Here is a 25,403-nt window from a genome sequence, read left to right on the forward strand (position 1 = left end):
GAATTAATATGTTTTTTATTTAATTACAATTTTGATCCTAGTAATTTATGATTTATTATATTTTTATTTTTATTATATAATTTTAGTTTTTTTTTAGGTTTTTGTTTAATTTTACATAGGTTACCTTGTCATTCAAATTTTAATAAAATATCGACTTCACTATCAATTGTATAAACTAGTTTCTCTTCGTTTAATTGAAATATTGTCTCTAGAAAATGTGTACCAATTATGAGGTTGATATTTTGTTTTCTAATCTTTATTTTAAAATACTCTTTGTTTCTCTATATTGTTATTATTATTTTTTTCAATGAATATCACAGTATTTTTTTTAGACATAAATACACAAGTATATTAGTTCAATTAAGAATAGAATAAACACAAACACTTTGATATAAATATCAATCAGGTAATTATTAGGCAAAGTACTAAAATTAAAGAAGACTAAAGTTGTAACTAAGCAAAGTTTTTGTTTGATTTTTCAGATTCATTGCATTATAACCTATCAATGTCATCAAATTCGTTTGTATAGGAGTAATAATTGATTCTAGCCTAAAAAAAAAGAGTGAATGTCAGTACTTTTTTTTTGGTCATTAGAATGTCAGAAACTTTTTGTCAAAGAATATAAGTAATTCAAATGTTGTAGTTTGGCACTTGGGCTGAGCCTGGGCCATGAGTAAATCAGTATTGACATAAACCAAAGATTTGGACCCAAAAAAAAAAGCCCAGATATAGTTTTTCAGTCCGTGAGAGTTCCAGCACCATAAAATTGTGTTTGCCAAATAGGAATGACATGTCGCTATCTTACTCGCTTCCAAACACAGAGGTAGATGAAATTTTTAATGTGATTGAATTGATGTATGTACGATGACATTAAAGATTAAATTAACAGACGATTGATAAAGTAAAAAATTATATTTGTTTTTTCCGTATTGTTCAGAATTAAATTAACCGTTAATATTAACAAGATTGGTTTTTTTTTTTTTCTATTGTTAAAAATAAATTGACTTATAGTATCAATTTTTGAGGATTAAATTAATATCTTGCTTTAACGTTTATTCACTTTCGACCCCTCTCTTAGTTATTTTCTGGATCCACCAATTCTGAATAAAAATATACAAATGTGAAATTTAAAAGTTTGTGAATGTAATGAACAGTTATCCAAGTAAAATTGATTCATTTTTCGTTTTCAATAAATAATTTTAATAAGTATATATGGGTGTATGTTTGCTATTACTTTGATACAAATGATTTATTAAACTTATGAATATTTTATAAAAAACCATTAAATAAAACATATATTCAATATTTTTATAACTGTCTTCCCTGAGAAGAGTCAGCGTTTTCTCACGTGCCGCGCGAGTTCCACGCACTCTTTGAATAATATTAATCCTTAGATGCCACTCTGTTGAATACCCAAAAACAAAATAATTAATTAATATTGTTAGAAGTGGAGCCAGAAAACTAAATACCATTACTATAATAGAGTGGCATTTAATTAAAATAATATATGAAATAATCATTTTTGTAAGAAATAAAAGAAAATTTCTAGGACAGACTGGTATTTAATTAAAATAACAATAATAATAATAATAATTTAAAAAACTTGAATAATAACAATCGTGGAAAAAAACAAAGTGGTCTCTGATAGTCCCGTTACATTGTTTATAATATTATTTATTTTTATTTAACCTTTGGTACCAAAGCTCAGCCTAAGAATCTGCCCCTATATCAAATTATCAATCATATTGTCCAACCACAAAAAAAGAAGGCAAAATTTCTGGGCGTGTGCGTACTTTCTGGTTCCTTACGATGTTGTCTTCTATTAGATTCGTGTGGATCCTGGTGGTGTGTGCGACAGTAACATGCGCGTTGAGCCGGAGCCTGAGCCAAACACAGAAGTTGTCAGCATATGATGTTCTGGAGGAGTATGGTTTCCCAGTGGGTCTTCTTCCCAAAGGTGCCATAGGGTATGCGCTGAACAGAGAGACGGGGGAGTTTGCAGTGTATTTTGAGGAAACTTGCACTTTCGACATAGAGTCCTACAAGCTCAAATACAAATCCACCGTCACTGGAGTTATCTCCAAGGGTAGGCTCTACAATCTCAAGGGTGTCACCGTCAAGGTTTTGGTCTTGTGGCTCAACATCATCGAAGTCACTGTTAGGGGTGATGATCTCGAATTCTCTGTTGGAATTGCTTCTGCGAACTTTGGGATCGACAACTTCTACGAGAGCCCCCAGTGTGGATGTGGTTTCGACTGCAACAAACTTTCTTTAAACGGTGACGTTTCCTCCATTTAATTAGCTTTTTGTATGATTCAAAATTTGCGAACACATTATTGGGTCTCTCTTGCAGAGTGTAGATCTATCTATCCCCTTTATGCTCTTATTTTAAAATTAATGGTTAGTGTAGTTTAATGAGGGCTTTGTTTTGTTTCCCCTCACATGAATTAGAGCTTTTGGTCCTTTGCAGTACCTATTGCCTGAAAATCCGGACAAATGTCACTGTAATTGCCTCACTCTATTATTGTCTTGCTGTAATATCCATTGTGATCATTGGACATATCGTTATTTTATTTGTTTTTCATTTTGTCTTTTTGGTTCAAAAAGTAAAGCAAGCATATAATATCATAATAGTAATATGAAACTGTAATTTGCTCCATAAATTCTTTAGAAGACGTGTTAATTGTAGAGCGTTGTTTTGTGTTCATGTGAAGTGCTTTTTGTTTTGATTGTAAACTTATCCCATTTTTTGACATTTCTAGTTGGATTACTGAGTACTGGATTGAAGGGTAATCATCAATCTATGTTCTGTATGAGGAGGGTATTGTCCAATATTGAAATTAATTGGGTAGCAATTAGTTGAGATATTTAATAGAATGGTTGATAAACACACCCCCACACCAGACGGAATCAACCGAAACCAAAGGTGTTAGTCAACTAATGGGTTAGGGTCAACACTGATTTCCTTCTTTTACACGCGTACACTGGAATTCACTCCACTAGTTTGGTTGGAAAATGCGGTGGAGAATGATGGAAATTTATTATCTACCATTCTCCTTTTTTGTTAAAATTTATTAAATTTACATAATTTTTACTAATAAATAAAAATATTTTAAAAAGAGGACGTGGGACTTATAAAAACCGCAATATTGTATCAAACAGTCAAACACCCCCAATTTCGGTCACTCACGAACACTACTCACCGAGAAAAAATGGGTATCGATTTTCAATCAAAACCCACATTCCCAATACCAATAGTAGGGTCCATCCTCTTCTTGTTGATCTTCTCCGCAATCACATCAGCCTCTCGAGAAAACACGACAACCTTAACTGCATATGATGTCCTCCAACAATACGACTTCCCAGTTGGGCTTCTTCCCAAAGGCGTGGTTGGGTACGAATTGGATAGCTCCACTGGCAAATTCAAAGCGTATCTAGAAGATGCTTGCACGTTTTCAATCGAATCTTACGAGTTGAAATACAAGTCCACTATAACGGGTGTCATCAGGAAGGACAAGATCTCCAACTTAGAAGGAATCGAAGTGAAGGTGTTCTTTCTGTGGCTAAACATTGTGACGGTCACTCGCGACGAGGGTGAGCTTCAATTCTCCGTTGGGATCGCTTCTGCGGATTTCGCGGTTAGTAACTTCTATGAGAGCCCCACTTGTGGTTGTGGCTTTGACTGTTTTAATGATTTTGTGCAATCTTCTTAATCAGCCGTGTTAAACCTGCTTCATTAGGTGATGCTAATTAGAGCCGTAACAACAAAAAGTAAGATTGTTAGGGTTATGATTTAATAATCTACTCGTTCTTGTATTAATAAGATTTTTTTGGCCATTATGTTAGTGGTGTCTTTTAAGTTTTAATTGCCAGGATATAATCGAACCTACTCTTGGTTGTTGTATGGTTTGTAATGTTCTGCAATTTTGTTGTCCCCCCCGGCAAAGATTGTGTAAAATTGTTTTACCAATAATAAGCTATGAAATTAGTGCTCGTAATTATGAGTTGTGCATTCAAGAATTTAAAAATTATGTATATCTTTGTAAAAAAAATTATGCATTCTAGTCTTAGTTTACTTCAGCTTTTTACTCTAAAATGGATTCCAATCAATGTTGTTTTGCTAAGCCAGAAATGCATGATCCATATGCAATCTCGAGGATTAATATAAAGATTTATGCAATCTATTGCACACACTGATTTAAGTGTTGAGTTAAATTCTGCCTTAATAAGAAAGAGTATCAGGTTTAAGTATTTTGAACTGAGAAAGTAGGTATTGGAAGTGTTCTATCTCTTCGACTAAATTCTCTTGAATCAATTCAAATTAACAAGAGTCTAATATAATATCTACATGACGAAAGTCTTTAAAAAACCAAATTATTTTAAAGAGAAAAAATAAGGAGTTACATGTCTCCTGAAAGCTTGAGTAGTTCCTTGGGTTTGCTCAAATCATCTCTGCGTTGCAGAAATCACAGTCATGGTTCCCAGATTCTTTGATTTAAGGAGAAAGGAATGCTGGGTTTTATGATTGTGTTTGTTTCTGATTTCCATTCGAATGAATATGTAGAAGATAAAACAGATTTCATGATTGAAAATGTGAATTCTGTGTCAGCAGAATGAGATTTTTTTTATTTTTTTTCAGTCAATGGGTGATGTGAGATTGAATCATGCTTACAGGCGTAGTATATCTTTCTGTGTGCACCCAAAATAATGAAACAGATAGCATGGAAAATTGTAATAAACAATTTGAGTTTTGAAAAAGAAAATCACGGATGTGATAAAATGTTTGACAAAAAAAATTGTATATAAGATGGGGCAATATTTTCAATCAATTAACATTTTTGAAAATTGTACTTGGGTTTTTTTTATTTAGTTAAAATTGTATTATTCTTTATTTGGATTACACATTTTTTTTACATGGTATTTGGTTAAAAAATATGAAGAGAAAAGGGAATGGGAGATATTTTTATAATTTTTTTTTAATGTTTGGTTCAATATTTTAAAGGGTAAGAGAGGAGAAGCCAATGAGCTAAAAATGTTTTCACTCAATTTTAATTCCTTTCAAAAGCGGTAAGATTTGAAGGGGACAAAAATTTAGACTAAATTGATAAAATTATTCTTAACTCTATATAATAGTAATTTTAGATTAATTATAATAGTAATTTTTTAAATATGTTCTCTCCTCTCCTCATGAACGATTTAACATATTTTCCGTCTATTCAATTTATTTTCCTCCCCTCCCCTCCTTTCTACTAAGATCCGTCCCTCTTTTGACCCAATAATGCATTAAAAAACTGTTTCGCAGTATAAGAAATAACCTGTAAATAATGTTTTCCTTTTTAGTATGGAAATCCTTTTTTTTAGAACAAATGAAGAAATATCGAAAATTATAGAATATATTTAAGTTTATTAATATTTATACATGCAAAGAAATAAGGTGTATTATGAGAGACATTAAACTATTTAAAGTTATCATTGTATCTAAATTAATAAAATTACTCAATTGACTGAATAAACAAATTCAATTATGACACAATAACAATTATAATTTTTTATTGATCTCTATTTAAAAAGTTTTAAAATTTTAATGGACAAATTTTATATCATTTTTATATATAAGTTATTTTACAAAATTTACGAAATATTAAATAAATTTTCAACGTCTGTTGTCCTCGTATTATTATTATTTTTGTTTAAAATAATATATACATTTCAAGGAATGCAGTAGTATTGCATCAATTAATATGATAAAAATCATTCTTTGATTGAAAAATATTTGCTTAAAAAACAAAGTAAAAAAAGTAAATTAATTCAACACTTAAATGAGATAATAACAAATAAATATATCTAAAAAAACAATTAACACATTATTAATATTTAATATTAAATATTTTAAAATAAACCAATATTTTAAAGCATCAGCTAATTTGGAATGGGAAGAATAAAAATCATATTTAACGACTCTATATTTGTTAATAAGTTTTTCTTATAACGGTAGCTATACCATATTTTTCTAAAATAATTATGGAAGCATGAAAAGAATAATAAAAATAGAAAATATCAAAATATGTAAAAAAAATTAAAGGATGAAGAAAATTAATTATAATTATGAAATTTTAAATAAAAAATAAAATATACTAATTTTTCTTAATTTGTGTTGATTAGTTAAAAGTAATTTTAAAAAAGTGATTATACATCGTCCAAATCTAAATAGTAAATGGGGGCACGAGTAAAAAAAGACAAGAAGTTGAGAATTGGGGAGGAATAAATAGACTAAACCCTTATTTTAGTTTTTGAGAGAGTTTATATCTTGCATTTTACTCTCTAAAAAATTTTAAAATGTTAGTTAGTCCCTACTTTTATTTTTGTTGGACATTTAAGTCTCTAAACTCAAACACCGTTAATAAATAGTAATAAAATATTAACATATCACGTTAAGTAACATGTGTCGTTGCTTACGTGACAAAACGATACTAATGTGTCACGTTAAATGACACGTGTCATTGATTATGTAGCAAAAACGACTTTGTATGTGATATAGTATATGTTTTTGTTTTATTTTTGTCCTTAAAATTATAACTTATCAAGCATTTTAGTTCCTGAGATTGTTACCAACAAGCATTTTAGTTCCTAAGAGAAAAAGAGAATAATGGTGATGGATGTTCTATTGAAAGAGGATCTGGTAGAAGAAACAATAAAGAAAGTTCATGTAGAGTTGCATTTGTAAGATAATTAGTGTTTTTGCAAGAATTAGGAAGGACGGGAAGAGGGATTGTAGTTCTTGTACTTGTCAAATGACAAAAAAACCATGCTGAAACATTTATCGTTGTCTTAACTCATTATAAATTGCAACACCATCAAAACTAGTCGTTGTTGTTCACAACCCAATCATCATCTTTAAGTCACATCCAACAACTTCATCACTTATAACTCAAGATTTTGTGTTCAAGTGAAACTCAAATAATGGATATGAATGCATGCATATATTTAAAGGAAAATTACAAAAAAAAAGAGTGTGTAAACAAATTCTCACAAGAAGAAGCTAAAGAAAATATGAAGGAAAGTTATGAAGATGCAAGCAAAACAAACTCATAAAGCAACAATTAATAATCTCATGGACTAAAATGCTTGTTGTAATAATATTAAATTTTTAGGAACTAAAATACTTATTAGTAATAATTTTAAGGACTAAAATATTTGTCAGTGACAATTTCAATGACTAAAATGTCTAACGAATTATAATCTTAAAAGATTAAAATGAAACAAAAATATACATTATACCATATACAACATTAATTTTGATATGTAATCAATAACACGAGACATGTCAACATCGTTTTGACATACAAGTAATAACACATGTCGCTAAATATAACATGTAAATATTCTGTTACTGTCGATTAATGACATTTAGATTTAAAAACTTAAATATCCAAAAAAATAAAAATTAAAGAACAACGTGATATTTTTAATTTTTTTAAAATTAAAATTAATGAGGTTTAGTTTAACAAATAAAAGCCATCAATGCTATTATGTCCCCACGTGGCCCGCCAATCATAAACAATCCTTCTGACTATAAAACGCTGACGTTTTGGTCACTACAAATGAAGAAGCCACAGTCCCAAACCCTAACGATTCATCAAATTTCAATTAATTTCCAATAACAGAGCGAGAGGATGTCATTCTACACCACCGTCATCCTCCTCTTCCTCCTCTCGCCGTCGATCGTCACCGCCGCTGCTCCGTCGGCCTACGAAGTTCTTGAGGGCTTTCACTTTCCGGAAGGCCTTCTCCCCAAGGGAGTCATCAGCTATGAATTGGACCGATCCAGCGGCAAATTCCGCATCGATTTCAACACTTCATGCAGTTTCTCCCTCGAGGGTTCCTACCAGTTGCGTTACCAATCGTCCATCACCGGCTTCATTTCCGACGGCAGGCTTACCGAACTCCGGGGAATAAGCGTGAAGGTTCTCTTTTTCTGGCTCAACATTCTCGAGGTTAATCGGATCGACGATGATCTTGAGTTCTCCGTCGGCGTCGCTTCCGCCTCTTTTTCATTGGATAACTTCTTCGTTTCCCCTCAGTGCGGTTGCGGTTTGGATTGCAATGATATCCGAATAAGGAAACTCAATTTGGGGAACCCTTCCCTTTCCTCTGTGTAGAAATTCAATTCAATTAATTTCTCCGCTCTGTATTTCTCATACCAATTATCATGATTTGTGGACGCTTGTAAGATATTTGTTGTTGCATGTTAGTATCCACCATGTGTGATATTATAATATAAGATATTATATTTGTACCGAAGGGAGAGATGAGTATCCGGAAAATTGCGAAATGCAATCTAATTTAGGGGTTTTTGCCATTGGAAGGGCGGTGTTACTGGATTTGTGCCCCAGAAGTCTGAATAATAATAACAATAATAAAATATGCTTGTAATACGGTATCTTATCTTTTTTCACATTTTAATTTGAAGGATATAATATGTCATATTATATTTGTAATAAGGGGAGCGATTAGTATATGTAGCAGCCTGAAACGGTAGTAATGTTCATGATGCACTGCGTGGTGACACTGGTTGTGGAATGTCTAAGCTAATTGATTGTAAAGGTGTCAATGTTTTGCACAATTTATTTTTCGTTTTTTCCCTCTTTCTTTCCATATTGCATTGAACAACATGATTTGAGGTTAGCCAGTATAGTAATGATTGATGATTCAAGGGGGCACTTGTTACTGTGATTGAACAATATTACTTACCATGACAGAGGACTGGTAGTGTTCTGTCTTTTGATTATTTGATTATCTAGCAGTCATTTGGTTGTTCTGCTTTACCCTTTGTGTGCGGATATCTTGTAATGAACAGTGGAATATTAATGGTAGTATCCCCAATTATTATCGGAAGTGGGGGATTATTGTAACCATGGGGCCATAGTCACGTGTCCTCATTGGATTAATGACTCCCCATTTGTTAGTGCCTTTCATGTTGTTTAGTACTAACCCATCGTGAGTACTTTTTGACCACTGAACATATGAAAAATCTGTGTCTGGAATTGGACAAGGGCGTGCATTTAAAGTAGCAAATATTATTATGAGTAGATATCTCGCAGCAATTCAATTCTAAGCCGTCATATTTCTCAACGAGCTGGCGCAAAACCAAGACTCAAGCAGCACAGAAGGTCAAGGTATTGAGTAAACCCTTGGGTGCATTTTTAGCTCTTAAAATTTTACTATCTCGTGTTCTTTTTATGAGAAATAAAATAAAATATTTTATTATTATTATAAAAAATAAATAATAAATTTAAGATATATTAATTATTAATTTTTTTATCAATATCATTAAATATACAAATTATTAATTATATTATTTAATATCATAGGTATTCTTAAAATAAAATTTATATTTATAAAAAATATAATTAATTTAATTATTATTTTTTAATCTTGGTGGTTTAGTCCTTTGTTTCTTGTAAAAAGAATCAAACTTTTATTTCTTATAAAAAAGACTAGAGTAAGTAAAATGTATTGTTGGTCTAACACTTCATAAAAATATTATTTATTTTAATGTTTTTGTTGTATTTTTTTACTGTTAATTTGCACTAAAAATAATTAAAGTGAATATCATTTTATAAAATTATAGATTGGCACAGTTTTTTAAAATTGATTTTAGAGACAAATGTTCGATTCACAATTAATTTCACTAATTTGGAGATTTATTCTCAAAGTATTCCAAGAAAGGTGGAGCACATGTAGGATTTCCAATTTTGCATATCCCAAATTCTCCGGCTAAAAGTGTAGTTTCTACCGTAATGGGTTTCAGTGATGGCGTTACTTTGGGCTTAGGTAGTTCGTTTGAGCATGCTCGTTATGGGTTAGGCTGAGTATAGGCTGGGGCATTACGGGCTAAGTATAATTCAAACCCATCAATGATTCTCAACCCAAAGAAAACAAAAAACACCAATTTTTATCCTATACTCTGATTCAGTGTTAGCTATTATCTATATTCATTAATCAAACTGATTTGCTGGTTTGTATATTTATTTTTTTATATAAATTGAGTTGATATATATATATATATATATATTTGTGAAAAAATTATTTTAAAATATTATAATAATTTAAATTTGTTTTAAAAATAGATTCTATTCTCTCTTCTTTTTTAAACAATTTGTATTCTCTTTTACTAATTTGTTATACGTCTGAAAATATGTCATGTCAGATACTCTTTAGAACAGTAATTAATAAAAATATATGCCGCATAGTTAAATAATAGTAATAGAATTTTAAAAAAATTAGAATTTTAAAATCGATGAAAAATGTAAATAAGAAAAAACTATATATAAATACTGGAAATGAATTTAATATTTATATAAGTTATCAAAATATTTAAACATACAGTCTTTCTATTTAGGCAACAGAAAATGGACAAACACTGACGCATGGATGTTACCATATCATTTCTAGCCACGACAATTTCTAATGTATTGCAAGTATTACGTATAAATTAAAATTAGAGTTTTATTTTAATAACATTAATATTAAAAATTATTAAATAAAATTTGAAGTTTAATTAATGAATAATGCTAATAACAAATAGTTTTTTCCCAAATAGTTCAGTTAATGAATAATACTGATAAGTTGACAAAATGAATCATCACAAAATATATATGGTGATGGGTAGCACAAAACTAATAGAGAGAAGAAGAAATTGTCCATGATCTGACTAGTAATAATACGATATGTGTATATTATTATAAAAAAGTGAACATGTGACAAAGCATAAATCAAAATATACGTAGTTTTGGACCATCCAAAAATTTATCAAGAGGAAGGTAGAGAGACATTGTATTCGAGATATTTCCAAAATAGAAATCCAATTGCAGTGTGTTACTATGATGGGGTCTGTTCCATTGTCAACTTCTAGGATAAGGAAATATCACAGCTTTAATTGGACACAAATCCCTCCAATTCAATGCATCTTATGACCACAGTTTCAGAATAAAATAAATAAATCATTTTAAATTGAAAGAAAAATTATGTAAATTAAAAAAATCCACTATTTAAATTTTAGTTTAAGCAATTCACCATCGATTTGATCGACCTTCGTGCATAAAAAGAGAAACTTCACCACAAATCCATGTCCACTTTCTTTGGGAATCTCTCTCTTTTTGCTTTTCTGAAACGGTGACAATTGCATGTCTCCGAAGAGAGTAATGCTAATTTTTTTTATAATTTTGCCAATAATTCTATTTAATTATTACAAATATTAAATAATGAACACTCATTATAACGACCGTCATCTGTAATGATAAAACAATAAACTAAAGTGCGACTTTGCTTGCGAGCCTCAGCAGCTCCATTCATTCTGCAGCAATGATTGCTCGGTTCTGTTTATAGAACAATTTTTTAACGTTTATTTTAAGGCACAACATTTTTTTAAAATAAATTACGTGATATATATTATTTATATTTGATAATCTTATTTAAATAAAAAATATTCACGACATGATGTGATTAACCTTTTAAGTATTTTTTATAAAATTTAAACACAAAATCTTATTTAAATGAAATCTTGCATCTAATTAAATCTCGTTGGTTTTTAATTATATACGATGAAAAATTATAATTAGTCAATTTCCACTAAAAAATATAAATTTTCATACAATATTATATATTATTTTTATACTTTCTTTTACTATTTTGTTTACATTAACTTTTTATTATATGCCTTTAAATATACGTAAAAAATGTTTATAAAATTAACAAAACAGGTGATCAATAATACCTTTTTTAAAATAATTATAATGAAAAATTTTTATTTTAAAAAATCAAATTAATCAATCTTTCTAACATTCCTCGTAATTAATTAAAGTAAGCGGGTTTTAGTTTCCGAATATAGTTTACCAACAAATATGCACCCGTGTTTCAAGGCCTAAAGACTTATGAACCACTATTATAATTAATAATTTTTAGTCATTATCGATGTCAATGATTGTTTTATTTATTTACATAAATATTTAAGATGATATTAATTATTATTATATATTTATACATAATATTCATATTACTTAGATAATTTAATAACTAAAAAGAAAACTATCAATAAAGAGTAAATTAAAAACATTAGCAATTAACTTCAATAAATTAGTAAACTTTTTAAATTTATATAATATATACTCTTTTTATAGATAAACAGGAATATAGGTAGTAAAAAAAGTATTACTTTTATTTTCATTTATTTGTGTAAAACATTTACGGACTAAATGATTAATTTAATCGTTTTATTAAAATGAATTATTAAATTTATTAATTAATTTTTGTTAGTGCGTATTTTTAACTCATAAACTTCTTAAATAATCTAAAAAATTTATATAAATAAGAGGAAATCATTAAAAGAATGGTTAATATTATTCTAAACTTAAACATGAATAAATAAATAGAAATGATTTTTTTTACTCTTTTTGGATTTCCCAAAAAAAGCACTTATATTTGATTAAATTATTATTTTACCTAGTAATCTCTTATATTTTTCAGCGAAACAACTGAAAATTAAATAATTATTTATAACTTCTTATTTTTTTAAAATAATAAATATTTGAAACAAATTAAAACTTATGAAATTACAAATATTTAGAAAAAGATTTTCATCGTCTAACAGTCCCTGTATCGCCCGTGGCAGTGGGTGAAAAGGGGAAAAAGTTAAGGAAGACATGATTCTAATCCTTAAGGACTTGTGGTTTCAATTTTATGCATTTCATGGTCCCAGATTCCACATTATACGAACACGAGTCTCACGGATCAGTCAGTAACTTTAAGATGAACTACACGTTATCGAGAATCTCAACGACAACACAAGCTCTTGTTCGAACATTTATCGATCATTCATAAAAATTTTGCAACACTGCGCTTATATCTTCCTCGTACTATTTAATTTACGAAAAATAGCGTACATATGTGGACGAAACGAATTGGACAACGAGGATACACACTGCGTCTTTGGGTTTTTGTTTAGAAAGAAGAGATTTAACTAAACCATATATATCCCAAATATACTTTAATCTCGAATTTTCAATCACACCAATAGACATGAACATGGTCATGTTTGTCTCGTCTCTCAAGAGAGAAGTACAAAAACAACAGACGATGGCTCTTGTTGAACCTCATGAGAGACATGTTAATCAAAGTGATATAAATTAATGGTTGAATTTTTTGCCCAAAACCGTAGCTCGCAGCTCAGCAACATCAATCTCAATGGTGTTCTCGGGTTTGTAGTAACCAGTGACAGGATCTGGGACCCACGACACCTTTTCACCAGCTACCACCTTCTCTTCCCCTTTCTTTGAGGCTATTTTGCCGCTGATGGAGGAGGCTCCTCCCCTCGTCACGCTGTGTGTTGCTGCCGCATACCCACGCCTGTTTCCACACCAAAAAACTAATTAACAACAGTTCCTCAGCAAAAGGTTCTGCCTTTGCTTTGAATTTTAAGTAAAAAACTCGTCCCTTTCTTTTTATTAGGAAAGAGAAGGCTGAAGTATATTAAGAAAACATTATGGTACCTTGTAAGGATGTTGGAGAATCCCTCGGTGACAAGGGCAGAGAGAACATTGGCGTTAGCGAAAGAGCGAGCCATTGGTGATTAAAATGAAATCAAAATTGAGAAATTGGGAGAAGCTTGTTTCTTTGAAGTGATTTTAGTGTGGGAAATAATTAATAAGAGAAAACAAGCTTGTCCCTCTGTAGTGTAGAACGTTCTTAGCTTGCAAATACAAGTGGTTGAGGGTGTGTATATATAGGCAACGAGAGGGAACGCGTAAGGAAAGGGTTAATTGAATTGCTTGCATCATTAAGCAAGATACGAGCCGAGCAACAAAATTCCTTTCCCCGTTTGTGTTTGGCTTTTTCTTTCAAGCCCCATATTTTTTCAATAATCCTTTTATTATTTTATATTAAAAATATTTGTTAGTAAAATTATAAATATTGATAATACAAAAACCTTTGATGGATCGGTGGAGTGATGATTGCCACGAATAATGCGACGAAAAGTGGGCGTGTCGTCTAGAAACGCCATTGTTTCGCGGAGAGGGAGACATCAGGCCGTCCACGTGGCATATCCTTGATGTGGTCCGAGCTTGGAGTCAACTTGGGCCTGTTTTGACTCTTCTTCCATTGAACGTTGCCAAGTTATTCATTAGTGGCATCCCACATGATTTAACATAGGCGAAAGCGATATAGTCTTTTAATTGGAATCTTCCATTGTCATTTGACAGCTTCTTACTTTACCCACTTGCTTCGTGGAACTTTCATCCTTGCTTTTTCAAACTCTTTTAAGATTTTATTTATTGAAATTTTAAAAATATTTATAAATCATTCTCGTTTTACTTTCAAACTTTCAATTAATGATAAATATTATGTAAGTCTTCTTTTCTCTTTTTCAAAAAATCAATTCTCAAATCAAGCTTAAGTTAGCATCCAATATAAAATATGCATACCTAATATTCCATTAAATTTGCGTACAACACAAACCTTACATGTGTTTAATATGTCTCACTACTGGATAAAAATGAAAGCATGTTTAGATTTCAGTCAAATTTTTCCAAATCATTATTAAGACAAATAATTACAAAAAGAAAGGTTAATACGTTGAACCTGAAGAATCCTCTCTATATGAATTTGTCACGTTAGGTGTCGCAATTCTTCCTAAAATCTATTTTGTTGTTTTCTTACAATGCCATGAGCTCCATGTGTTGTGTTGTGGTGATGCATGCATTTAGAACTACGCAAAAGACAGATATATTTATCATCATTTATTGGTCATGACAAAGCGTAGAAAAATTATCAGTTTTATGTGTTTTTTATTTATTTATTTTTCATCAAGACAGTAATTGAAATTTAACGAAAAAATGTTAGATACTACGTTAAAATTATTTAATTTTTTTTATTAAAGTATATTAGAAATGTTTTTTAATTTTTTTTTTAATAGTAGTGACAGTAATAAGTAGGATTTGCGTAAAGAACTGTGATAATAAATAACATAAAATGAAAACGTACATAAAGTCATTTAACAAGTAAAGAGAAATAAATGTTTATTATCTTTTCTTGTTTTATTATGACAACTATTACACGAGAGAGTACATCTTACCATCTGAAAAATTACTTCAAGCACTTTTTGTTAAATATTTATTTCCTAAATAAAGTCTTTCAAATACATCACTTTCTCCTTGCAACTGTTAAGTAACCTGTGAGTTATTTTGGTTCAGGTGAGTTAATTGGATTTATAAAAAATCTGATCTACAAAACACTTTTCTTTTACTCGACTCACTAATTATAATTTAAATATATATTTTTATTATTAATATTATATTATTTTTAATTCGTCCAATATTCCTAAAATACTAAGACATATATGTAAATCAAACTAAATTATTTATGTAATTTTTTTCAATCTTTATTTCAAATGTCATATTTTTGTTTTTATTTTATGAGTCAACCCGTAAGTTGATCTGCCAAGCTAGTGAATTGAGTCAAATTAGCATTTATTTGACAAATTTAAAGGTGAACAATATTGAATAAGTCAAATTGGTTCATTTTCACACCTTTATTCCTCAAGTATCATTGGAGCATATACAGTGACATGATCAACTAAAGCAATTTAAGACAAAGCAGCAGAAAAAACAGTTTCCTTCCCTGATTTACGTCACTGATTAAAGTTTATTTAAAATTATAAAATAACACGAGTCTCATTTTTAAATTAATATTTTTTATAATTTTTAAATTTTCAATAATTTAATTAACAATAAAAATTATATTAAACAGTAAATATCCTTTGGGGAATGGCAAGCGCCATCTACTTTGTTATCACCATCGCTGTATTTGGCTCCATGGTTCTCCTAACGACTCATTTGACCTTTATAGCCATTTGCGTTTCTTGCTGTTAATTAATGCACTCTATTTCCTATAGTGGAGAACACGGAATATCTTTTTAAATCTTATTTTAATCTGTGTAATATTATTTATAATTTTTTATTATAAAATGTAAAATTAAAAGTAATTGAATTAATTAGTACTATGAAATATTTTAATTTTTAATAATGTTTATTCATTAATTTTTTGTCAGAAAAATTGATTGGAAGACAAGCGTCAAGCATTAATCTATGTTTTGCATCCACCTTTTGATGCATGTTTATCCGCTAGAGCGTGCAACATGGACAAAGAGCAAATAATCATAATAATAAAAAAACTTACCAATTAGGGTGTTTCTTCCACATTTTTTCTTTCATTGGGCAACTCCTGCTTTTATACGCATTCAATATTAGAAAATTATTTTGTGTACTCCTGTTTATTTTACAGTATCATAAGTATTTTCTTTTATGTTATTTCTAATTAAAAATTAAAATTCTATTTAAGTAACGCTTCTCAACTTTTAATATTAATCTTTATGATATAAATTATCAACATGTCAGAAAACTGAACCTGATTTTCTTTTTTTTAACTTAGAAGGGGAGTTTTTTTTTCCCCTTTTCACTCCTCTCTTAAAATTCATCCTTTTTCCTTTTTGAAAAATTTAACATAAAAAGGACAAGGAGGATCATTGGAATAGCTTTTTATTCAGTGATAGACTCTACTATAATGTAATTCTAAAAAACTAGCATGCCCTAGGCTTTAATTCACTTTTCATCTGTTTCTTTTATTAAATGTTAGAAAATATAATTGTTTTATATATATTTTTTATTCGGTTTCTTTCTAACCTTTTTTAGCCCAAACAAACATAGGACATTAACCATGAGTAACAATTAAACAAATTTTCAGCTGTGTATATCAAAAGATAATAGACACAATAGAACATTTATGTAAAAATACTCAACATTTTATTTTTATCCTGACGAGTATTAATCACAGCAATACAACTACTTAACCGCCTAATAACGTCATTATAAAACTTGATTATGACTTTAGAAACATTTTAACATTAAAGTAGTGTTGTTTTTTCATGGAATGAAATGATTTTTAAATAAGAAAAAGTCACAAACAGTATTTTAGAACATTCTCTTAACCCTTAAGTCTTAACTAGAGAAAAAAAGGGTTACGTTGACCATGAAATTAAGTGTTTTTTTCAAAGAGTTTCTTACATTTTAGACCATGAATTTGTTATTTATTTACATATGAGTCAAGCCTTGTCGTGCCAAGCACACTTCACATAGGCACAAAACGGCGTAGTATATTGGCAAACACTACCTTCAAAATTGAAAGTAGAGTAACGCTATCAATTCCACGTTTTTTCCCTCTAAAATGGCAGCAAGAAAAATGCGGGTGGAGGAGCTGCGAACAGAGCTTGACCAGCGTGGACTCTCCACCACCGGAACAAAGCCCACTCTGGTACCCTAAAAGCCCACACTCTTTCTTTTCTTCCGTTTTTTCATCACAATCATATTTTGTAACATTCTCTGCTTCCAGGTACGTAGGCTTGAAGCGGCTCTTCGCAAAGAAGCTCGGAACGAGACGAGTGTCGCTGATGCTTGCTCCTCTAGTAGAAAGAGACCAAGAGATTGTGAAAATGGGGATTCCAACCACTCGAACGAAGTCACGGTTGCAGAGGAGACAAGAGAAGAGGAAAAGATAGTAACTGCCACCAAAAATGGTGCTGCTGTTCTCGATCAGTGGCTCCCCGATCACGTGAAGACACGCTATCATGTTCTGCAACTGGTAATTTTGATAATAATTGCGATGTTACCTTCCTCAAATAGTTGCATGTTGCTCTGCTGTTGTTGTCTGTGGGATGTTGTTCAGGTTGATAGCTTTTGTTGGTGTATTTTTTACAATGCAGGGTGGTGAAATCTATGATGCCATGTTGAATCAGACAAATGTTGGGGACAACAATAACAAATTTTATGTGATTCAAGTTCTTGGTTAGCTCTCAATTCCATTCCTGTTGACGATGTTATGATAGTTTTTTCTTACACTGGTTTATTGCTGTGTCTAAGTGGTTATGGGAGGAATATTGATTCTTCGTAGCTGCAAAATTTTGAATGGTATGAAGTATGGTTTAGTGTCCCTTTCCTGCATTATGTTGTTACTGCTTCTCCTTTCTTGTTTTTTTTTTTTTTTTGTTGGAATATCAGATGATTATTGGACTGAGGTGTTAATGTTTAATAAGTGGTTATCTCCAACCTGAAATGTCGTGTGTTTACAAAAATTTGTTGCTTGAGTTGTAGAAATAATGCTTTGCCTCGTGTTTCTCTTGTAAATTTTTTCTGTTTGTTCTACTGGTTTTGCTGACTGCATTATCAAAATTTCACGCAGAATCTGACAATGGTGGTGAATTCCTTGTTTACAATAGATGGGGAAGGGTAGGTGTAAAGGGCCAAGACAAGATACATGGCCCTTACACATCATGTGGTAGCGCCATCCAGGAGTTTGAGCAAAAGTTTTTAGCAAAGACCAAGAATACTTGGTCTAATAGGGATAATTTTGTTTGCTATCCAAAGAGTTATGCATGGTTGGAAATGGACTACAGTGGCAAGGAACAAGAATCCACAGTGAGTTATATGACTCTATTCCTCTTGTTGCATTTTCCTTTTGTTCTGGAACTTGATGTGCCTTCTTGCAATTAGCTCTGGTCCCCTCTCCCTTGATTATGAAATTAGTTTTCTGTCACTTTTATGCAAAGGCATTTGTACTATAGAGTAGATTTCGTTCATTTCTTGTCAACAGTAATTGATGCTGTCTTAGCTTGGGGTGTTGCTGGTGGATGGGGAGCATGAGAAGGAAAAAACTATTTAAATTGGTCAATCTAAATGCTTCTCAATTGCTTTAGGTTACAGAAAACCCTGGCCATGCTTTAGGAAAGCAGCCACTGGAATCAAAACTTGAGTCGCGTGTTGCAAAATTTATATCTCTTGTTTGCAATGTGAGCATGATGAATCAGCAAATGATGGAAATAGGTTAGTTTGTTGTTGCTTCTTTTCCAGATCACACGATCCCAAAGCATGGTTGACATTCTGTGGAGTCATTTAAATTCAATGATATGGTTTCCTTTGTCATGCATTTGAAATTCTTTTTTTATTTTAGGGTACAATGCAAATAAGTTGCCTCTTGGAAAACTTAGCAAATCAACAATTTTGAAGGTAAGTAAGCCTTTGAGCATGTCATTTCTTTTTTCTTCTTTGACTTTTGTTGATTTTATGCAAATTTTTGTTCAAAAGTCTATTATGTATAATATTTTCTTCTCTTGCCATGACCATATTGTTGATGAGATCAAGATTCTCTAATACCATTGAGCTTTTAAAGTTTATGGTTTATGTATTATGAATTATTTCTCTTTTTATATCTGGGTAATTAAAACCTATATCGATATACTTTTGGGTTAGAATAACAAAATTAATACCATTCAAAATGAGGCTAAGTTTTCATATTGTTACTCAGAAGCATTTTGGTTTCAATCTGCTTCTCTTTTTCCTTTTTAAAAACTAACAAAAATTTAAAACTAAAACCTGAGGTCTTTTTACATCTTGATCATGGTGCAACCTTGTGTGATGACTTTTTTGTTTTTAAACTTCTTGATAACTGCTACAACATTTCAACTTTCATGTTTTGCATATTTTGTCTCATTGAAAATTTAACCGTTTATATCTCTTAAATTATTTAGGGCTATGATGTTCTCAAAAGACTTGCTGATGTGATTGATAAATCAGATAGGAAAATTCTGGAGCAATTAAGTGGGTAAGAAATTTTGTTGTCTTTATTTTCCTTGATGTACTATGCACTACTTTTTTCTTTGAAGTGCTTACCTTTTTTATTTGCTTTTGAAAGAGCTGTCTACCGTTTTGCCTTTATTTAAATTTTCTGTCATTTGAGGATGATGATTTTTGCTTTAGAGAATTGGAATGCCTTATTTTATAATTGGTTTTTTGGCTTGTTGCAGAGAATTCTACACTGTAATTCCTCATGATTTTGGATTCAAAAAAATGCGTAAGCTGTCTCTCTCTGTCTCATTTGTTTCAAGCAGACTTTTATTTATAACAGTTCTAAATCATAAGTAAATTCTCATGGTGGATATGCATATGCATTATTTTTTGAGAGGAATATTAATTGACACGGAAATGTAAATAATGGCAGGTGAGTTTGTAATTGACACCCCTCAGAAGTTAAAACGCAAATTAGAAATGGTAATCCTTTTTTCCAGCTGTATGTATTGACCTGATTATTCTGGTTGCTTGTAGAATATGATTACTTATATTGTATGTTTTTATTTATGACTCTGTTGGCTCTCCTATTAGCCTTGGTAGCTTCTTCTTGTCCCCTGGGGACCAACTTCCTCCAACCGTATGTAATTGTTCTTGAAAAGATATTTAGTTTTAACTGCGTTTATTTAACCCTTAGCATTTTTTCATTTGTTTTAAAGGTTGAAGCTCTAGGTGAAATTGAGGTTGCCACAAAGCTCTTGAACAATGATACAGAAATGCAGGTACGTCTTGTTTAGTTTTCTTCTGTTAGCTGATTATCAATATCTAATTTTCTCATATCATGTTTTTGATTTTTTTCTGGGATAATCCTGTTAGTTACTACAAATAATATCCTTATCTCTTTTAGCTCTAAGGATAACTTATATAAGTAACAAGCTTGATGCATATGATATATAGGCTCCAGTTGAGGGGTAGTAGCATTAGTTACTATAAGATAGTATCGTCATCTCTTAACCTAACAATCTAGGAGTTATTTTTTATCTGGGATTTGAGTTGTTGTCAAAGTCAGATTTAAATATAAATTTGCAGGGGCCTAGAGGAATTCTCTCTGGCAATTCCCAGTATTCTAAAGGGTTTAAGTACTACTATGGGTGCTGAAAGTATGATGGAAATTAACATTAAAGATTGATCTTCAAGTTATGATTGATTATTTATGGATATGTTGGTATCCCATATTTTGAATGAGAAATATTTTATGGTTGTATTTTTTAGTTCATTTGGTAAATGAATGGACAGATGTGCAACATTTATTATGTTAGATCGCCTAAATTGATTTGTTTTCTCTGGAAAGGAATTATTTTCTGTTTTACACCAATTTAATATTGGAGTTTATACGTGTAATGTTTTATTTAACACAATTCTGTATATGCTGTAGGGAGATCCCCTGTATACTCATTATCAGCGCCTTTGTTGTGAACTGGTACCCGTTGAATTTGGCTGTGAGGAATTCTCTATGGTAAACATTTATGCCGCCTTATAGTTTTTTTGGAAAAATTGAAATGTAATTACCATGTCAGGAGAAAAATTGAGAAAGGAAAAGCGAAATCTAAATGGTGATAACATTTCTTTTCATCTATTTTGGAATATCATTTTGTTCCTAAGCCTTTAAAACATGCAAAATTTCATTCTGCAATTATTTAATTTGACCTGTTTCCTATGCTTCAGTTCTTAATCCTGACACCTTCATTCCCTTTCATATCATTTAGTCCTTTTTGATGTTACCAGATTGAAGAGTATATGAAGAACACTCATGCAAAAACACATTCAAACTACACCGTGGAAATTGTTCAAATATTCAGGACATATAGAGAAGGCGAGACTGAACGGTTCAGAAAGGTGCAGCTACTGCATAATTGAATAAGGATCTTCCTCCCATATTTTTTCTTATGCTGGGACTGTAATTTTGTGATTCAAAGTTTCAGTTTGTGTTATAATGATTATGTGTAGACATTTTAATTAATTGAGTCAACTACTTTTGCCTTTGTATGACAGTTTGCTAGTACAAAAAATAGAATGCTTTTATGGCATGGTTCTCGGCTCACAAACTGGACTGGAATTTTATCTCAAGGTCATCCTTCTCTCATTTGTTTGGTAGTTTTCTTTGTTTGCATGTATGTGCATATGGAGTGTAGACATTCTATTATTTGATGCAATAATATCTGAGTCTGAGATGCATGAACCATTGTCAGGTTTGCGCATAGCTCCTCCTGAGGCACCTGTAACCGGCTACATGTTTGGGAAGGGGGTGTACTTTGCTGACATGTTCTCCAAAAGTGCAAATTATTGCTATGCTACTCGTACTGCAAGAGATGGGGTGCTCCTTTTGTGTGAGGTTGTTTCTAGCCTGATGAAAACATTGTTGCATTACTAATCGATATACTCTCAGGAATGAGAATTGAAACTCCAATTATTAGTTTTGCCCAGCCGTGTTACTGTTGCATGTCTAACATTATTAGATAATTATAACAGCCCAAGTTGGAGAATTTTACTTTGTTTTGTTATCATATGTTGCTAAAGTACAATGTGAATATTGTCTGCAAGACTCCATTTAGAAGATTAGGCTTGCATTATGTTTATAATTGATCCACATTTTCAAGAAATTTTATGTATATTAACTTGTTTGTTCTACCAAATGTCGACATTGATTCACTTCTTTGGGAAGCATTATTTATTTGCTATTCTTTCAGGTTGCACTTGGTGAGATGGTTGAGCTTCTAACTGCTAAATATGATGCTGATAAGCTGCCTGAAGGAAAACTGAGGTTTGTTCCTTCAAATTTATCACTGTCACTATGTTGTAAACTAGTATTGGCAAATGGAATGATAGTAAGAGTAATGTTAGCTAAACATTTTTCAAAACCCACTGAATTGATAGTAGGACCCACTAAATAGAGAGTGGGACCCACCGCCTATTGAATCTCACATGAATTTCAACCAATAATATAGTGTGCTCTAAAGTGTGTGTAGTAACATTTCTTATTGTCTAATTCATTGACTAAATGTATATTGCACAATTGATTTGTCTCTATGTAATGTCAGTCAATAGAACAAGTTTGCATGGAGCCAGGCTGGCTTGGTGCCTGCCTTCTCATTTGACTGCAAATAAGTTCCATTTCATTGCTGTTTAATGCACAAGTGATTGTTTCGTGTAACTTCAAATATTGTGTATTGTATGCTTTTCTAGTTAAATTTATATGTTATGCAAACTCATACTGCAGCACAAAAGGATTAGGAGGTACAGCGCCTGATTTTTCAAAAGCTCGGGAGCTGGAGGATGGGCTCGTTGTTCCCCTAGGAAAGCCAAAAAAGAATTTAGGCATAATGGTATGCACCTTAAGTTGAATTTGTATCAGAAGGGGAGTTTGTTGATGATTGCCATGATTTAATACTTCACACTATTTCTCTCTCACTGTGTTGCAGGGCGGCGATCTATTGTACAACGAATACATTGTTTATAATGTGGAGCAGATTAGGATGCGCTATATTGTTCACGTAAATTTCAATTTTAAGAACAGAAGTTAGCTGCTAGACGTGATCTTTCATCATTATCTAGTTCGCCAAGCCGATCAACAACGAGGGTTAGTGTAAATTTTTTACACAGGAAAGTGATGAGGCTTGCATTGTGGCGAAGAGAAATGAAGTCAAATGGTAGTCATTGATTTCGTATCTTTTTAATAATATTGTAAGCCGAAACAAATAAATGGAAACTAGGAAGAGATAGATAAGAAAGGTTGTAACGTCAATAAAAAACATTAACTAGTAGAGACAAATAGGTAGAAGTGTTTCCTCGTTTATTTTATTTTTTATTTATACTTGGATCAGCATTATGCACTTGTCCGGGAGAAACAAAAACTTATTTAGATAAAAATGGCCATGTTTTGTTAAGTTACACGAATGCCATTAAGCGAGAAATGTTTTCTCCTTGTAGGTAAGCTGGACAGATTTGTGTGAAATTGCATTTTTTTAATATATCAAAAAATGAGAAATTTAAAGTTTAAATAAGAGATTGGTCCCTGTGTATTTTTTCTTTTGATCCCTTTAATTTTTTTTTAGTTTTAGTCTTTACATTTTTTGTTTTGATCTTTGTTGTTGATGTGATAAAATAAAAGCTTGATGTGTTAGTTTGTCAGTGAATTATGTTTGCAAGATTGAAATAAATTTGCTAAAATGTTGGAATTAAAAAAAAATGGTTTGGAAGGAGTAAAAATAAAAAGTGCTCAAATATAGACACCATTTTTATATTGAAGCTATAACTTAAATCTCTTCTTCATCTACGTTCTTCATCTACGTTTTCCCTTAATTATCCTTCAAATTGAAAAACAATATTAGTAAAATAAAATTCCTTTTGCACAGGCAACTTTTTGTCTTAATTTTTAATATTTTTGATGAGGTGTTATTTTTTTAATTAGAGACATAAAAAGGACAAATAAATGGTGCTTGATTTTGTGAGACACCACTGATTGCCGAAGGTCAAATCCGGCATAAGAATACGATCCATATAAAAAATTATGGTTTCTGAGCGTTCACTTAAAATTATGTGAACTCACTTGAATCAAATGTAACAACGATGAATTTATTAAAGCGAGCAAACGCTATACCTGAAATAATCTTGTTTCCCTGTCAACAACGTCACAATTAGATAGACTTGAGCCACTTTTTGAGCTAACATTGAAAAGACTCTTTGGGAGTCATTTGCATCTATAGAAACTAAAGTTATGGGTTTGATTTTAATGGGACGGTGGTTCAGCGTGTCTTGGTCCATATCGTAATAAGAAAACAGAGAGAAAAATTGAAGGGAAGTGGTAATGGTAGGTATTAGTTCCATACTGGCAATTATTGAACGAACACACGTTTCAGTCCCATGTGAGTGGGTTCGGATTGGTGGATATATCGAAGGATTTTACGATTTCCCAAATTTAACGGGCAAAGAAGGAAATGGCTTTTTGTTGTGTTGCTGTTCCTTTTTCTGAAGCATAGTCAAACACATACATCAAGTGCTGTAGAATTTTAGCTGCTTGGGAACATGATTGAGTTTCAAAAAACCTTTGAATAGTATCAATGCCTGACCAAATAAAGCATTTACCACATACCAAGTGCAGAGTGCACACGCCAATATTAAAGTCCTTAGATTTGATAATGACCTCATCCAGAATCTATGTTCTTCTCCCACAAGATAGAGCATGGCCATTTTTTTAAGCCATAACTGTTCCTGTTCCAATCCATCTTTAATGTATGACACTAGAAAATCACCCTTCCCCTACACGAACTTTATCCACTCTTTAATGCATAAGACATGAGTGCTTGTCAAAATTTAGAAATCCACTGTGACATACAAGCCTGTTTCATTTTTCCTTTGAACCTTTGTGCATAATTCAATTTCCATAGCAGTGAACCATACAGCAAAGAGTAATGATGGGCTGCGTAAGTGTGACCTATGTAGAAACTGAACTAGGAGTTGAACCATTGCCGCACGGCACAGGTTCTCTCGCATGCTATTCACTAGACTTCGTAATGTTCCATTACTCCACAAAGAGGGGGAAAAAAAACCCTCTCCAAACAGGACTTGTAGGGGGGATACTCTATCTTCCAATTGAAATAGTTTTTGTCCTAGGTTTAGATCCTTTATCAAGTGGTAAAAGGTTTCAAGGAGTTGTAGGAGAGACTACAAGACCAA

General features: G+C 31.4%; 5 protein-coding genes across 5 annotated transcripts; 4 read left to right on the plus strand and 1 right to left on the minus strand.

Moving 5' to 3' along the window:
• The first annotated feature begins 1,670 nt into the window (after nt 1–1,670).
• On the plus strand, nt 1,671–2,583 carry LOC113870976. Its single transcript, XM_027507598.1, has one exon. The coding sequence runs from the start codon at nt 1,810–1,812 to the stop codon at nt 2,296–2,298; it is 489 nt and encodes a 162-aa protein (XP_027363399.1). The 5' UTR covers nt 1,671–1,809; the 3' UTR covers nt 2,299–2,583.
• A 580-nt stretch (nt 2,584–3,163) lies between these two features.
• LOC113870975 (uncharacterized protein At5g01610-like) lies at nt 3,164–3,945 on the plus strand. The gene has a single exon (XM_027507597.1). It carries the CDS (start codon nt 3,213–3,215, stop codon nt 3,711–3,713), a length of 501 nt encoding a protein of 166 aa, XP_027363398.1. The 5' UTR covers nt 3,164–3,212; the 3' UTR covers nt 3,714–3,945.
• Nucleotides 3,946–7,569: 3,624 nt separating this feature from the next.
• On the plus strand, nt 7,570–8,400 carry LOC113870977. Its single transcript, XM_027507599.1, has one exon. It carries the CDS (start codon nt 7,674–7,676, stop codon nt 8,157–8,159), a length of 486 nt encoding a protein of 161 aa, XP_027363400.1. The 5' UTR covers nt 7,570–7,673; the 3' UTR covers nt 8,160–8,400.
• A 4,628-nt stretch (nt 8,401–13,028) lies between these two features.
• Nucleotides 13,029–13,745, minus strand: LOC113870981 (indole-3-acetic acid-induced protein ARG2-like). The gene is made up of 2 exons (XM_027507605.1): nt 13,548–13,745; nt 13,029–13,404 (listed from the first exon to the last, which is right to left on the minus strand). Exons 1-2 carry the CDS (start codon nt 13,619–13,621, stop codon nt 13,185–13,187), a joined length of 294 nt encoding a protein of 97 aa, XP_027363406.1. The 5' UTR covers nt 13,622–13,745; the 3' UTR covers nt 13,029–13,184.
• Nucleotides 13,746–17,231: 3,486 nt separating this feature from the next.
• LOC113870968 (poly [ADP-ribose] polymerase 2) lies at nt 17,232–23,615 on the plus strand. The gene is made up of 17 exons (XM_027507590.1): nt 17,232–17,364; nt 17,443–17,691; nt 17,813–17,894; nt 18,289–18,524; nt 18,803–18,929; nt 19,057–19,112; nt 19,634–19,707; nt 19,910–19,956; nt 20,104–20,153; nt 20,390–20,452; nt 21,106–21,186; nt 21,456–21,566; nt 21,723–21,798; nt 21,920–22,062; nt 22,418–22,491; nt 22,948–23,053; nt 23,150–23,615. The coding sequence occupies exons 1-17, from the start codon at nt 17,278–17,280 to the stop codon at nt 23,249–23,251; spliced, it is 1,764 nt and encodes a 587-aa protein (XP_027363391.1). The 5' UTR covers nt 17,232–17,277; the 3' UTR covers nt 23,252–23,615.
• The last annotated feature ends 1,788 nt before the right edge of the window (nt 23,616–25,403 follow it).

This window comes from Abrus precatorius, unplaced genomic scaffold (genome assembly GCF_003935025.1).
Source record: "Abrus precatorius isolate BTA unplaced genomic scaffold, Abrus_2018 Scaffold7, whole genome shotgun sequence".
Lineage (NCBI taxonomy): Eukaryota > Viridiplantae > Streptophyta > Magnoliopsida > Fabales > Fabaceae > Abrus > Abrus precatorius.